The sequence below is a fragment of the Microtus oregoni genome, unplaced genomic scaffold (genome assembly GCF_018167655.1).
Source record: "Microtus oregoni isolate MIOR12 unplaced genomic scaffold, Mior012 000000F_ref0000247, whole genome shotgun sequence".
Taxonomy (NCBI): Eukaryota; Metazoa; Chordata; class Mammalia; order Rodentia; family Cricetidae; genus Microtus; species Microtus oregoni.
In genome coordinates, this window is record NW_024543059.1 from 66,500,603 (window position 1) to 66,518,034 (window position 17,432).

General features: G+C 38.5%; 1 protein-coding gene across 1 annotated transcript in view; it reads right to left on the minus strand.

Moving 5' to 3' along the window:
• Positions 1 to 17,109, minus strand: part of Stpg2 (sperm tail PG-rich repeat containing 2) — a 355,873-nt gene extending 338,764 nt beyond the window's left edge. The window contains exons 1-4 of the mRNA XM_041659514.1: positions 17,001 to 17,109; positions 12,020 to 12,132; positions 7,375 to 7,503; positions 4,277 to 4,441 (exon numbers count right to left, since the gene is read on the minus strand). Coding sequence (XP_041515448.1) covers positions 4,277 to 4,441; positions 7,375 to 7,503; positions 12,020 to 12,132; positions 17,001 to 17,109 — 516 coding nt within the window. The remainder of the gene's footprint in view (positions 1 to 4,276; positions 4,442 to 7,374; positions 7,504 to 12,019; positions 12,133 to 17,000) is intronic.
• Between the last annotated feature and the right edge of the window lie 323 nt (positions 17,110 to 17,432).

Below are 17,432 nucleotides of genomic sequence, written 5' to 3' on the forward strand. Positions count from 1 at the left end.
GAAGTCAGCAACTAGCTGACAGGAAGTTGTAGGGAGGAAGCAGGTGGAAAAGGGTTTTTAAGAAGGGGCCACGAGAAGCATGAGAACGTCTTGAGAGAAGCAAGTTTGTGAGCTAGGTAAGCTGCTTGCTATTCAGCCTTTCTGGAGAGCAGGATTCTACCTCAACCTTTGAATACTGAGTTCTTTAGAGAGACAGAAATTTAAATAGGTTCCCTTTGTAGCACTGAAAGAGTGTGTGCCTGAGGGAATAGAATTTCCTCAAGCAATGGATGGCTCTTGCAGCCTAACCATTGCTGGAAGCAGCAGAACTGCAGTTGCTGACTAGGACAGCCATAGCTCAAAAAGCAACAACAATTAAGAACAAAGGACAACAGTTTAGTCTATTATTACCATAGCAGGAAGTAAGGCAGCATGCAGGCAGGCATGGTGCTGGTGAGTTCTCCATTTTGATCCACAGGCAACAGGAAGTGAACACACTGGGAAATGCTTGAGCATATGAGACCTTAAAACCTACCCCCACAGTGACATACTTCCTTCAACAAGGCCATACTCCAACAGGTCACTCCTCCTAAGAGTGCCAGTCCTTATAGGCCAAGTATTCAAATATAAGTCAGTGGGGGTCATACCTATTCAAACCACCACGCTGTCATAGGTCTTTTAGTTTGTTTATATCTTCTTGATCTAATTTTGCTAGATCACATAGGTATAGGAATTTATTTCTTCTGTGGTTTCCTTTAATTGATTCTTTGGGAATTTTACATCATGCACCCTGATCATGCTTATTTCCCAATCCTTCCATTTCCTCCCAGCTTGCCTTGTGACACCCCTCCCAACTAAAAAAAAAGGTCCAATTTGTGTTATCCATATACTCACTGGAATATGGTCAAACTCTCAGTGGCCTGTCATTCCTCCACCTCCCCAAGAAGCCATCAACTGTGCATAGTTAACGTCAGCATCCTTATCACACTCCCTAAGAGTTCTCTTCAATGGCTTTTTATTTAGGCTGTTACACTTTCACAGGGTAGGTTGGAAGGTAGGGTTTGTCACAGAAGCCTATCATGTCTCTCCCTCTCAATTGTGTGACTACAATCATTGATATCACTGCAAAAGTGGCTTCCTTGCTCTTTACAGCAAACAAATTACAGGAGCACAAGTCATGGGCTTCCACATGATTTCTGGCAACAGCACAGAACCTGGCTGCAGTAGGAACACGGACCCAGACAAGGCCTTCAGAAGTAGCCTGAACCACAGACATCAACTTGGCCTCAGGTGGCAGTGCAGTTCACTCACAACAATATGGCCCCCAGAGGCAATTTTCAGAGTACCTTCTAATGATTGTCCTGATTTCATGAGAAACTGTGATTGCATTCTCTTTTCTATCTCTAATCTTATTTAGTTATTATTTTTATGCATGTGTATGCGTGCATTTGTGTGTGTGTGTGTGTGCGCGCGCGTACGCCAGGGTGCGCAGGGGCACATATGTGCAGTTGCTCACTGAGGCTATAAACGGGAGTTAGATTCCCTGGAGCTACAGTTACAGATGACCCTGAGCTACCTAATGATGGCAATTGCTTTAGAAAGCTCTAGAAAGGCAACAAGACCTCTCTTAACCGCTGAGTCATCCCTACAGCTCCCTTGTCTCCAGTTTATTTAATCTAAATCTTTTCTTTCTCCTTCTTTTGGCTATATTGGGCTATTTATTTAATATCTTTTATTTTATTGTCACTTATTTCTATTTATATGTATGACATGGTGCATGTGGAGATAAGAGAAAAGCATTCAGGAACTGGTTCTTTCCTTCGGCCACATAGGATCTATGGAGTTAATTCAGCTTTCCATGCTTACTGTGAAGCACCTCTAACTACCTAACCATTTCACTGGCACCCAGAATTTTTAATATAAACAGTCATAGCCATAAACTTTCTTCTTGGTGGGGGGTCTTAGGTATATCCCAAAGATTCTGGTAAGTTGTGTTTTTCCATTCATTTGACTCTAAGAACTTTTGTTTCTGCCTGTTTTCTCAATGACCCACTGGCTATTCAAAAGCATAATGTGGAGAAGTGCTACAGGTTACCACATTTGTGAGGTAACAAACAAACTTGAACAAAGAAACTGGAAACAAATTTGTCTTCAGAAATGAACAGATATTCCACCAGTAGCAATGCAAAGCAGTCTTACATGGGTCTATACCATCAAACCCTCAAGTCCAGAATGAACCTACAGCTCCTTATTCTACCTCTTGCTAGAATAGTAGTTCAAGACCTACAGATAAAAGCTTAAATCTTCTCAAGATTGTTTTTCTTTGTTATTCTCAGTTATCAATTTTAAAACCATTAATATTTTCATTACATCACAGCATTATAATAAGTAAATATATTGGGGTAAGGAGAGTCAGGTTCCTTGCTGTGAAAAAGGGACAAGTTAGAAAGGCTATGTTTTCAGACTGTAAACAGAAGTATATTTATAAGGTCAGACTCAAAGCTAGTGGTAGTAAGCCTTAACTATTCATTTCTAACTCTGTCCTCAGGTGCCTTCAAAGCAATGATACGATCAAATCTCTAGCGAAAAAAACAGGGTCTCTTAAAGAAATGGCTAATGAGAAACTGTGCAAGGTGATATGACATTTCAAAAGGACACAGTAGCAGAGTATAGGGACTTCCCAGAATAAAATATGAGATAAGTTAAGGTTCAAAATAAACAATGAAAGTAATAAATTATAATATTTTAAGGAAAACAGAAATGCATGAATCTGATATAAATACATAAGTAAGAATGAACCTAAAATTCTCTTTTAAAATATTTTAAAAGTGCCAAAAACAGACATTATAGAGAAGATGCAGTCAGAAAGCCAACATTTGATAAGTATCACACTAAAACATTCAAATATCATTAGTAGATGATAAAACTAGTAGATGAAGAATTTCCAGGGACAGTTTGACAAGAAATAGGGTAACTACATAGACTTAAAGTACCTCTCCAAAAATACCTATAAATTCAAAAGGGAAAAATGGTAAGTTTATATGAAACAAAATTAGAAGATAAGACCATTACTTGACATCATCCATATGTGATAACTGGGCAGACATATTATTTCTCTTTCTGTAACCCACTGAGAACTCCTGCCAAAACTGTAGCATCTGTCATATCTAGATGATGGCTGTATTAATATCTGTCCTTATTGCTGCAGTATGTGTTTGACAATGTTAATAAATTACAATGAAATATTTTAAAGTTTTTAACATTTCAAAGCATCTAATACCCTCAAACTCCCCAGTGTGTGACTGTTCACAAACGAGATAGTTTCTGGAGTACTTGATCCTAACAAATGAATAGAGCATGAGAGTGCAGGCAGTAAAATCATGAAAAGGCTGATCTTTCAACTTTCCTCAGGTCTAGCCTTGATTTCTATCATTTTCCTCACTCTGATTCCTTCTCCCAGAGCCAATAAATGTATAAAAATACAGTAATATCAGAGTACTATATACTTCTGCCTTGTCACTGAGTAAAATCATACTTACTATTTATATTCATTTTATGTTTTTGTTTGTTTGTTTTGTTTTTTGTTTTTCGAGACAGGGTTTCTCTGTGGTTTTTGGAGCCTGTCCTGGATCTAGCTCTTGTAGACCAGGCTGGTTTCAAACTCACAGAGATCTGCCTGCCTCTGCCTCCCGAGTGCTGGGATTAAAGGCGTGTGCCACCACCGCCCGACTCATTATATGTTTTATGAACAAATCATGTACTTCAACTGGCTGAATGAAATTTTGACAACTTACTATACTGACAGTTAAGATCTCCAAGAGATGGACCTGATAAACCATATTTGGTATTTCAATCACAGAAGCTTCTTTTTCTTTTTTACACTAATTTTTGCAATGAGAATGACTGACACGTTCTCAAATCAAACTTTTATAAATAAAGTGTGCAAGACCGCCTTTAAAAGCAGGGAGAAAGTCTGCACTTCATCTGTACACAGGGCTGAAACTAGTAGCTGCCACTGTTCCTTTTTACTGAATGTGGAGTCAGACTACACACCCCAGATTTCCAGGTGGCTAAGATTAGCCATCATTGAGCTCTAGCTTCCAAGCCTGGCCTAAAAAGCTTTCATCCATTTTCTCTGTTCTCTTCTGCTAGCCAGAGGCAAGCACACATGTAGGGAGAGAAATTCTGCAGTACACAGCCACTGAAAATCAGTGTTCTGACTGTTACTTAACAGTTGCTGTCACATGAATGAAACGTACATCAGTAAGCAGTTGTCCATCAGACGTTTGCTACTTACAAACTGAGGCTTGTAGTACGCTGGGCCTATTGTGTCATCACCGGCAGGTGGTGTGCGCTTCCTGATACTGTCATCGTCATTGAGATGATAGCCATGTGACTTTCCAGGAGAGGGAATTGAAGGAACATCAATGCTCCTGAAAACTGCATGTGTTCTAGAAATTTTCTTTAAACATAAAATGTTTGTGAGAAAGACATTTTATGTTATTCAGAGACAAGAAGAAAGAATAAGAACAAAATATTATAATTTACTAAAGGCAATCATTAAATATAGACTTAATGAAGTACATAATATTAACCAAAAAAAGTCTTATTGAAGGAGTGCATTCAAACTTTAGCACATCTAAAGTCATAGACACTGTTAAAGTCACCATAAAATCCAAGGATTTATTTTTTTGTTGTATTTTGTTTTGGTTTGTTTTGGTTTGGTTTTTGGTATTTCAAGTCAGGGTTTCTCTGTGTGACAGTGCTAGCTGTCCTAGAACTCACTCTGTAGACCCGGTTGACCTTGAACTCACAGAGATCCACCTGCGTCTGCCTCCTGAGTGCTGGGATCAAAGGCATGCACCGGACCACCAGGCTAAGGATTTACTCTTAACTTGGTCAGCTATTTATCTTTCTTAGTAAAGCAAATAGTACTGATTTTAAAAATGATAAATAACACAAGGCATTGCTGCAGCAACATCAGACACTATGAGAGTGTCCACTATACAGAACAATCCTGAGTTCTTTCCTTTAGTTCATTTAGTAACATTTCCAGCCTTCATTCCCTGTAACTCTTGACCATCTGCGTATGACCTGTAACTTGTATACATGTGCTAACTGTACAGGCTACAATGCAGAAAAATGTCTATGAGATGACGCTAAAGTGGATGGAAATGAATCAACCCCATTTATATCTATGGTATGCATCAGGTGTAAATATGTAACAAATAATAAAATGTAGGCTTTAATTCTGAAAGGACTATGGCAAAATTGACAATCTTTATATTAAGTGAGAGCTTTTTTGAAAAGGTTTTACTTCCATGGAAAATAAACAGAAGCATAAGGGTATATACTTTTTAAAAGTATATATCAAACAAAACATGGCCATTTAAAGGATTTAGCTGTGTAGAGTAAAAGAATGTGAGATTATGCTGATCACTGTATTTTCTGGACAAACAAATGAATGCCATGGTGTTTGCACACATGTCACACACAACAGAAAAGCTGCACTGCTAGAGATGCTTTTCACTAGAGACATCAGCTAAGCAGCTTCAGTGGCATTTAAAAAGTAATTACAAAATTAAAACAAGAATGCATTAAACAGTCTTCTTTCTATTCAGTACTCTCAAAAAGGACACATCAAAGGTTTCAAAAACAATAGCCGTTCCTTCCTGGAGATTCTGTTCATGTTCGTCTCTCAGATCTTGTACTTCCCAGTCCACAGAACACTGCACTTCCCTCAGCCTACCCTGCCAATACACACCGCAGTCTGTGACCCAAGTGCTGTTCCACGACTACAGTGTTTCTAACCACCATGGGAATTCTTCTTTAGGACCAAATGAAATCATTCTTCTACTCCTTCAAAGATCCTTTCATTTGGGATACTGGTGATCCTTTTATTATGGCTCTAAAGTAGTATTTCATCAGCTATATTGTCCCAAATTTTGCCCCCTACTAAAACTGTGCTTCTTGTGAATTGCCTTCTATGTGATAAAGAATGTCTAGCATTATGTTCATTAAGTGACAGACATGGTCATTCAGCAATGTTTGACAATCAGTAAATGAACATTTATCTTGTCCTTACACATGAAGAAAACTCAGTCTCACCTCTGCACTGACATTATTCAACTAAGACCTTAATCCTAAAATACAAGGGCTCTTTTCTCAGAACTGTTGAAAATATGATTAGCTTGAGCTATGTGAAATACTTGGGATAAAAATATAATCCCTCTTAATAAAAACATGGCCAAGCCCACATTAAATAATGTTATTTATTTCAACAGTGTATGGCTTTGGTACAAAAATAACTAATTTTATAACATGAATTTATTTTTCCAAATGCAGTATCTAGGACTCTCTTACAGAAATTCTTCACTTCAAATAAAATAATCTTCCTTTGCCTTCCATAAAAAACAATTCTGTGTCACTCATAAAGCACTCCATTCCCAGAATACATGTTCTAATGGCACTCGTCAAGGCTCATCTCCAAACTCACTGTCCCCTTTGTCTTCTAGCAGGCAGCAGCCTTTAGATCCCTATGCATTTCAATGCATGATCACTCATCTGTCGCTTTTGAAATCTTGTCTTGAAATAGCAACTACCTCTGTCCCCCATCTCAATTGTCAGCTTTCTTCCTTCAAAGAATCATGTTTTTGTTCTGTGTGGTTCTAAAGAAAGAACTCAGGGCCTCACACAGGCTGGATAAATGCCCTCCAATACCAGGTGACACCTTCAGCCCAGGAAGCATGCTAATATTATTGTTTTGTTAACAGGTATTTGCACAGAGTCACTAAAAAAAGTAAACTAGAGGGGCTGGAGAGATGGCTCAGAGTTTAAGAACATTGCCTGCTCTACCAAAGGTCCTGAGTTCAATTCCCAACAACTACATGGTGGCTCACAACCATCTATAATGGGGTCTGGTGCCCTCTTCTGGCCTGCAGGCATAGACACAGACAGAATATTGTATACATAATAAATAAATAAATATTTAAAAAATGTAAACTAGATAGATGACCAGGCTTTAAACCTCTCTTCTTCCTGGTCACTGCATGTATTGTAGTTACAGAATAGTCGAGAATAAGAAAGGCACTCAATGATGTAGCTCAAAGGTTGAATTAATTATCTAGCACATACAAGGCCCTGGGTCCAATCCCCAACCATAAAAGAAAAAAGACTAAAGAAGGAAGTATGATGTTAATACGGTTAAAAACTACAGTTTATAAAAATTAATATTATACTTATTTTATAATTAAAATGAATATGAAATAATAATTATTTTTTTCTTTTTTCAACATCAGACAAACAGCTTAGGATTTCCTTTTTATGCTATTTAAAAGTTATTAGAAGCATAACTTAAAAAGTGACACATTGCAGATGTTCTTTAGTGTGGAGTACCTGTCTGCTCCTGGTGCACAATGTCCCAGGATAAGGTCGAACGTAGCTTGCAGGTCCTGGACCATCCAAAGTAAGCTTCTTAAATCGTTTCTCTCGGTTTTGCAGACTACGGCCTCCTTTTATTTTATACTAAATTGAAGGTTGAAACTTATGAAGTAATTCAGGAAGTACTTAATATTTCCTATTTTATAAATATAAAATATTAGCCAACAGTTTTAAAATGGAACCTGAGAAAGTTAAGACCCTCAACTGAAAACAAGTTTTTCTAAAAGAGTATACTGAGATAACAATTGTAGTTATAACTTCTGACTCCAATCTCAAACCAAACTTTACTGTACTTTATGGTATTCTAAGGTAGTACTATAAAGGAATCAAAGACAGGAATTTCCAGCCTCCCAAAAAGGGTCAAAATAGACTGTACTGTAGACTGTGCTGCATATCAATGGAAAAATGGATACTTATGAACTGAATTTTCAGAATATTTCAGCAACAAGTTGGGCCTTCTGTGCTGACTAGTTTTATGTTAACTTGACAAAAGCTAGTCACTGAAGAGAAAGAACCTTAAATGAGAAAATGCCTCCATAAGAAATGGCTGTAGGCAAACCTATTGGGCATTTTCTTAGTTAGTGATTGATGGGGGAGGGCCCAGCCCATTGGGGTCACCTAAACTGGTGGTCCTGGATTCTATAAGAAAACAGGATTGAGCAAGCCATAAGGTCTAAGCCAGTAGCAGTACTCCTCAATGACCTCAGCATCAATTCCAGTCACCAGGGCCTGGCCTTCAAAGCTGAACAGTGATGTGTAAATGTAAGTCAAATAAACCCTTTCTGTAGTGATATTAATTCGTGTTTAAACAAATAAAGCTTCTTGAAGATCAGAGTGCAGAGCTAAGCCATTAGAGGCCAGGTAGTGGTGGCACACACCTTTAATCCCAGGACTGAGGAGACAGAGGCAGAGGGATCTCTGTTAGGTCAAGGCCACCTTGGACTACACTGATCCATCTAAAAGAGAAAACAGAGCTCACACAAAGGTGATCCCAGCTTCTGTGATCACACACCTTTAATCCCAGCACTAGAGAGGTGGAGACAGGGGTGATATGGCTGGTCGGAGAGAGGAATGTAAGATAGGAGACAGGAGCTCACTGCAGTCTGAGGACCAGTGCAGTCTGAGGACCAGTGCAGTCTGAGGACCAGTGCAGTCTGAGGACCAGTGCAGTCTGAGGACCAGTGCAGTCTGAGGACAGGATCGCCCCTTTGGTCTGAGAATTGGTAAAAGTAAGAACTCTAATGACTGGTACTCTGCTCCTCTGATCTTCAGCATTGACATCTATATCTAACTCTGGGTTTTTATTATAAATACCAATTAGAATTCATGCTAATGAATTCTGGCGCACAACTTTTGGGGTACACATTCATGAGAAAGCCATCTGTCCGTGGCTTTGCAGCCACCTGCAAAGCCGGAGCTACACGCAGCCAGAGTCCTTCCCCTACTGGCTAGGTTGTCCTTTCTTCTCTCCTGGTGGGCTTTCCCTGGACCCCCTTCTCTGGCTGCTGCCAAACTAGGTCACCGCCTTGAAATTCAGTCAGGCATTTACTGTTCTATGCAGCAGCAATCAGCCTCACATCTTCATCTTCATTGTCGGCAGATTTAGTGAGGAAACTGGGAATTCTTAAAGGGAGGAATTGGTTAAAAGAGTAATTTCCTCTGTTAAAAAATGGAAAACAATTACGACAGAGAAAGTTAGATCTCTGTATGATTGTGCAATGCTTGCACTTCCTGCTTACTCAGTAAATATTATTTCCTTCTTGGGTCTCTGAGGGTGTTGAAGATTAGGTATTTGTAGTTTTTCTTGTTTACTAGATGCAGAAAATAAATTCACTTAAAAAACATAATGTATAAAGTTGAGAGACATAAAAACATAATTTTGAGTTGAGTTGGTAATGCAATTTAGAATAGAGAGTAGTCTACTAGGAGAGAAGAAAGGGAAACCTAGCCAGTAAAGCAAGAACTCTGGCTGCGTGTGCCTTCAGCCTTTGCGAGTGGCTGCAAAGCCACAGGAAAAGGGCTTTCTCATGAATGTGTACCCCAAAAGTTGTGCGCCAGAATTCATTAGCATGAATTCTAATTGGTATTTATAATAAAAACCCAGAGTTAGATATAGATGTCAATGCTAAAGATCAGAGTAGCAGAGTACCAGTCATTAGAGTTCTTACTTCTACCCATGCTCAGACCAAAGGGGTGATCCTGTCCTCAGACTGCGTCCTCAGACTGCACTGGTCCTCAGACTGCATTGAACTCCTGTCTCCTTCTATCTTATATTCCTCTCTGCCCAGCCACATCACTCCTGTCTCCAACTCCCTAGTGCTGGGATTAAAGGCATATGATCCCAAGTGCTGGAATTATCTTTGTATGAACTCTGTTTTCTATTTTAGACTGTATCAATTTTGTGTAGTCTGGATGGCCTTGAACTAACCATCTGATTCCTGAGTCCTGGGATTAAAGGTGTGTGCTACCACTGCCTGGCCTCTAGTGATTTAGCTCTGCACTCTTATCTTCAGAAAGCTTGATTAGTTAAAACAAACAAAATATCACTACACTTTGGACTCACCAAGACAGGATAGATAATGGAGTATTTTCCTCTGAAATTGTCAAATGCAAATGGACTAGACATTGTTGCTATACTCATTGCCTGTATACATTGCATATAGTTATCATATATAATTAGTTATATATGTACTTATTGTATATAGTTTTTCTTATATTAATTATAGTCCTCTTTTTTATTTTAGACAAAAAGAGGAAAATGTTGTGATATTTTGTTTTAGTGAATGTGCTGCCCAATTGCAGCAGAAGACCCCGATATTCTGGAGACTTCAGGGCCACGGGATGGACACCAAGGACAGCATTGCCTATGGTGTAAAGCCAGGCTGAGTCTAGGAGACAAGCTGTGTAGGTTGTAGAGGGTGGGACCAGAGAAGTGATTTGGGCCCTTTGGAGAAGTCCAAAGCATTGTTTTGGATTCCAGAAGTTGAATACTGAGATTTACACTGTTGGACTCTGGTTTTGGATCCCAGAAGTCGAATACTGAGATTTACACTGTTGGACTCTGGTTTTGGATCCCAGAAGTCGAATACTGAGATTTACACTGTTGGACTCTGGTTTTGCTTTGTTCGTATTATGACTGGGCCCGTGTTCTTCCCTCTTGAAACAATTATTTAACTGATTTTGATTTTACAAGAAACCACAGTTACAAGACATTGAAATTTTAAGGGGAGTTTGGGGTTTTATAGAGACTTTAGATTTTTAAAGAGAATAATTTAAAAGTGTTTGGATTTGTAAAGACTGAGACTTGGTAAGTTTTCAAAACAATATACAATGTGATACTGATGTTAATGCATGACTTTGGGAGAGAACAAGAAAAAAAAGGTGTGACCTAACGGTGATATGTTTGTATGTCAGTTGCTAAGGAGTCAATTGTGCTAGATAGTTTTATGTGAACTTGACAAAAGCTGAGAAGAAGGAAATTCTTGGACATTTTCTTAATTAGTGATTGATACAGGAGGACCCAGTTCATGGTGGGAGGGAATACCCCTAGGATGGTGGCCCTGGATTCTCTAAGAATGCAGGCAGAGTAAACCATGAGGGAGCAGCACTCTTCCAAGCATTAGCTTTTGATCCCTGACTTCCTTCAGTGATGAACACTGGTGTTTAGGTGTCAATCAAGTAAATCCTTTCCTCCCCAAGTTGTTTCCTGTCATGGCATTTCAATGCAGCAACAGTATCACATATTGGTTATTTACAGAGAACTTTATACAGGCTTATTAGATGACAGCTTTCTGCTCATATTAGTCTTAAGAACTGCTTATTCATAGAACATACTAGAAAGGATCTTCCATGGCTTGTCATACTACAGCTCTGGATTCTCCAGAACCAAAAAATTACCAGCAGACTAATGGCAAGTTCATTCCAGTAGAATTCCAAATGTTATAAAACTGTATTCATTGTAAGAAAATACAGCAGGATCTTCAGAATATACATTATTTCTGAGTATTAATAGTACCATTTAAATTATTTTAGCCACAGACCTATGAGGCTATACAAAAACATGAAACAAGTGAGACATAGCAATATTAAAATACAGCACAAAAAGCATACTTCTGCTGCCTACATATCATGACCATTTTTACAATTCTCAGATTTTAAAACTCATTCAAAAATCCAATTCTGCCATTCTTATGGACCACTAAAATATACAACCATGTTTTGTATCATAGCATATATAGAATAATTAAGAACACATGGGCAATCAATGTCAAATGCATTTACTTTCTATTATTTGAATTATAAAAAGAGATTTCATCAAAGAGGAATATATGAGGGGAGAATAAAATACAAGTGGCACTTTATATTATTGATACAAGAAATATGGGTTTGTTCTTATAGTTTTTGGTGGGGATTTTTGTATAATGATTTTAATTGTTTTTTTGCCTGAGATTAGCCTTGAATTATAATGCTTGGGTTGTAAATGTGTGCCACTGTTAAGCCTTGGTTAGCCTAGAACTTGCTGTACTGGGGTTATGGATGTGTGCATCTCGTTAAGAAAACATGGTTGTCATTATCTCAGCCAATAACATCGTAAACACACCTGTGCTTGTGATACACTGTAGTCTGCTGGACCTGGAGCAGCTTTTCCAGTGTCAGAGGCAAACACATCAGCAGTTTTTCTGGAACTCAGAGAAAGAAATGGTGCATAGCCACCTATAAAAAAAAAAATCACCACTGACGCATAGTATTAGATAAGAAAGAGTTCTGAGAAAATATACTCAGAATATACATAATCATTGAGTACCCTAAGGATTAAGACTATATTTTCAGAATGAATAGTTATTTGCACAAGTTATAACATTTTTTAAATTCTCATGTAGGATCACAATTTTTATCAAAATCCACTAAATATAAGACCCTATAGGAATGAACATCTTGAACAAGAGAAAAACAGAAAATTCTCTTTTCTTATGTATGTGCGTAAGAATTACCATCGTGTGCATGTCTGTCCAGGTGTGTGGACTTGTGCATGAGTGCATGGGGCCAGAGGTTAGTATGAGGTGTGTCTGTCCACCACTTTCCAGCTTCCTTGTTGAAGCAGGGTCTCTCAATGAACCTAGACATCTCCAAAGTTTGACAAAACTAGCTTGTCAGTGAGTCTGTCACCCCAGCCCCCAGCCCCACCCTAGCGCTGCACTAAGGTTACAGGACCACACTACTGTGGTGGATTGTGGCTGGCGCTGAGGATAAAAACAAGGACAGCAAGTGCCTTAGCCACTGCGCCATTTCATCAGCTTTCTTCTCTTCTAATTACAAGTGACCTAGCTGATTAAACAGTTTATCTATAGAAGACCAAGGCTTTGTAATTTAAAATGGCAAATACTGTCTTTTTTAAAATATACATATAAAGTTATAGACCTGCTAAAAATGTATCTCAGTGATAGAATACTTATCTAGAATGCACAAGGTCCTAGGTTCAATCACATCACAAAAAAAATTAGAGAATTTAAAACAAATTGACAACAAGTTATTGATAATACTTTGGCACACAGTGTTCAGTAAATATCTCCTGATTGCCTAATAAATTTCACTGGACAAGCAATCGTGGTATGACACAAATTTGGGTAACCTAATAAATTCATTATAAGAAGAGAAACAGGACTTCATAATGTCCCCATTATTCATATTAATCGATGTTAGGGTATACAGAAATATGTGTGGTTTAAAACTATGTATATAAAAATGAGCAATGAAAAAGAAAGCTGGTATTCATTAAATCTTCATTGAAGTTATTCAACATTAATCACACAGACTTTTCTGATAATGAGCTGGAGCACAGATGGAGTTATGAATACAAGAAAACACACAAAACCAAAAAGTTGTAATCATAATTTCCACCAAGAAAGGTTCTCCTCTGTTTTATTTGTAGCTTTGTACTAATGTTTACATGTTTCACAGAATTTCCGACTGTCCTAGTTTTCTCCAAACATGGAACTGAGAGTGCTAAAACTAGAAAGTTCCATAAAGCCAGGATGATGGATCACCATATCATAATATTCTGCACAATCAACAATAAATAACTGGTATTATACATTACACATTTAGTTGGTCATTCAAAACACTGAGTATTTTATCATGTATATCATAAGCATGCATGATAATGAAAGTACAGTAATAAGATAAAAATCGAGTTTCAAGTAAATAAGTTAGATAAAGAAACAATTATATTATTATCTGTGCTGCCAATAACTAAGGTATAAAATATAGGAGAGCGTTCTAGGAAATTCACATTAGTAGAGTTTGGTTCAGGGTGTACAGTTAAATGACATATGAAGAACCAATTTTAAATGATAAATCAAACTGACAGAAAGGAGAAATTAAGAACATAGAAGGAGAAGAGATTTGAAAGGAATGAATTCAGTTTGGGATATATTGAGTTTGATGTGCCAACAACAAAAGATAAATCAAACTGGCACAAAGCAATAAAAATCCATTTGGAAAAAGATGTCCAGTATGTGAAGAAAAGATATGTAGTCACAATGACAGTCCCAAAGCAACAGGCATTCTTCACAAACAAAACAACTAGCTCATTGAAGCAGGCACTCATCTGGGAAAACATCCATCTGTACAACAATTACAAAGTAATAATTATTTAAACCTATATATCAACTGCACTCTCTGCTGTGGAGTCTCTACATTAGGATTAGATGGTATAGTAAAATCATCCTTGTTTGCATGCACATACGGGGCCATCAATAGAACCACAAACAATCTCCTCCCTCTCAAAGAAGAAATCTATAAAAGAAAACATTTAGAAGAGGTTGTCCATCTTAGACAGCAAATATATAATCTTTATAGACAACCAACATGGAGCTAATGTTGGAAGCTTTTAATTTTATAAGTGCATTTAAAAAGCAATGAAATATTCCTAAAGCCGTACTACAATAGACATATTTTTGGCTGGTAGCTTCTTTTAGACTAATATAACAGTTTCTAGGGAAACTTTGCTTTGGGAAGATATGCTTCCTTCTCATATTAGTTGTGAGAAAACAAGGCACAGCTCTTGCTTTATGAAGAATTTCAATATCTATTTTCTTTCCCAGTCATAAAAGTGCAGCAGTTCAGTCCTGCTCCATTAGGATGCAAATCCTGGATAGGTTATTCTTGATCAAATGACTAAAATATTTAGTATATTAAACAGAATTTGTTGAGGAAAATGTGGAGTTACTATACTGGAGGTCTAGCCAAACAAGATAAAAAGGAGATAAAACAGGTTGAGAATAACTTCACCTAATGCTACAAAACCTGTTGCTCTTGCGAGGCTTGCTATAATAATTAAGTTATACAAAGTCCAAACATCTACCCTTCCTACATCAGCTCTTAGCATATACCTGATCTTTCATTTACATAAGAATGTACAGATCTGCCCGATCCAGTAAGAAATCTAATATAGAGAGGCATGAAGGAGCATGGTAGCTGTTTAAAAACTGTCTTGCCAAGGAACTGAGCACAGAAATGGGCAGAAACACCGTTCCATCAATTAGAAACATGCTGTTCTGAGTAGTGCATGCGTGCGCGCGCGCACACACACACACACACACCCTCTCCTGAGAGTTCCCAAGCACAGAATTTTTTAGTTTATGTGAAAGGTGAATAATATAATCCTTTAAGTTAGTATAGGGGACTTGTTGCTAGTCCTTGTTTTGTTTGTTTGATGTGTGTGTGTGTGTGTGTGTGTGTGTGTATGTGTGTGTGTGTGTAGACATGTGGATGACAATTGTGGGAGTCAGTTACCAAACGTAAGCCATCAGACTTTGCAGCAGGTGTCTTTACCCACTGAGCCTTCTCACCCACCTCATAGGAATGTGTATGTGGTTTATTAGTTTATACTTTATTACAAGGCAGTAAATATCATGATTACTGCTCTCAAGTAGTTCACAGTTTAGTGGGACATTCACATATATTAACAGTAATTACAGAATCAAACTGCTACCCAAAAGAAGTCACCATAAGTCAGAAGGGGAAAAAGTTAGAATTTTATTTCAAATGAATATCAAGAATAAATAGGAACAAGCCAGGTGACAGAGGAACACAGAATATATTAGACACAAGTATTAGCAGGTACAGAGGCACAAAAGTGACAGAATGATCTTAAGATTATCAAGTTAGAATTGCTGAACTGTAGCCAAGAGTAGAAGCAATGTCCAGATCTTTGGAAAGGTGGGATTAAATGGAACACCAAACCCAAGATGAGAACATAAAGAATTCTATTGCCATTGAAGAGTCCAGATTTTTAAGCCCAGTGTTATGAAAGTACGTTTTTTGTGTCAGAATCCACAGATGTGGTTTGTTTCCACCTGGACTAAAGGTCTGAGTGTTCAGGCCTATTCTTGCCCCTTCAAAGTTATTGACAGGAAGTTACTTGATGCTGTGGTCTTTGAGAAGGTGATTACTTTGTTTGTTCCTTGTATTTTGGCAAGGAAGTCTTTTTTCTTCCCTGTTTTTTTGGATTGAGGCATTTAAAGCTCAGGAGAAACAAACATAGGCAGGAACAGCATTTACTGAGTTACCTTCCTGACTTTACCCTGTGTCTCTGTCTATTCTTTTGTATCTTTAATTTTTCTTCCTGCCATTTCTTAATCTTCACACTTCCCTCCAAGTATGGACAATTAACGTTGATGTTGTTACCGGGACCTGGGATACAGCAATTTTGTTTTTCAAATAATATATATTTTTTAAAACGATGAGTATCAAAATAAAGACTATAAAAGCATCACAGGTGTGCCCATTATGGGTAAATACTAAGATGTTGGGGAATAAATGCTTATAACATCTCAACTGTATTTGGCATATGTTCCATAAATATGGAGGACAGATGCAAAAAAAAGCAGTAAAATTTGAGATCTGAAATACAGATGACAAATTTTACCATATCCAGACAAACTTCAACTAACCATAATCTGAGCAGGGATGTAAACAGAATACTTAATTCCTGGACTATTAAGGGGGAAAAATGGCATTTTATATCTATTGAAAATGCAGGTTTAAAAAAAAACACTGGAATTTATATGGTATTAAATTTTTAAAAGCAGAAAGCCAATTAGAAATATTTAGTACAAGTTAAGCCCAATTCATGAACTGAAAAATAATTAGAAGAGAAACCAAATAACTACTTATCAATCCCTAGGCCAGCTCTCAAGAATAAAACTTTTCATAAAATGTACAAAGAGGTTCTCGGTAAGTATGAAGCAGGGGATGGTCAGATAATGTCACTGTGGGATGACCGGAGAATGAGACTATCTGTTAAGTGATAATAAAAATTAGCAATGTGAGAAAGTTATATGGTAGTAAATAAATCTAATTAAGGTGTGTGACAACCATAAGCCTACACTGGGCAGAAGACTTGGATTTTATACATAGTCAACCGTGCCAGGGAATCCTAATCCTAGCTCTAGTGTTTTCCCTGCCTACTTTGTGCTTTGTTACACGTCTGAAGAGCGGTCCTTTGGCCCTGTGTTTAACTCCCAGGGGCAGGCTGCAGGCAGGACGCCTGTCGCAGGACGCTGGCCTTAGCATCTTACCTGTGGCCGGCGGCTTAGGGAACGGTACCTGGTAGGACCCAGGCCCCACGTGCTCCTCGGTGCTGCCACCTTGGGCCAACCTGAGCAAGCGGGGAGCACGATCATACATGGCGATGAGGAGCGGGGCTCGGGGGGAGCCTAGGCGGGCGCGGAGGAATCTGAGGCTCAGGGTACCCGGGAGCGAGCGTGCGAGCCGCGTGCTCTCCCCCGGGTCCTCCGGCGCGGACAGCGGTCACTGCCCCTGCCGCCTGGCCAGCGCCACTTCCACTCAGTATGGGGCGCCGCTCTAGGGAAGGGACTTAGTCTGAGAGCTTCCGGTTCTGGTTCCGCCTACTCCTCGCCTCCCGGAAGCCTTCGAAGCGCGAAAGCGGCGGGAGTCTGACAGGAACGTGCGTTTCCGGCCCAGCCCTCGGAGCGTTTCCGGCGGAGCGC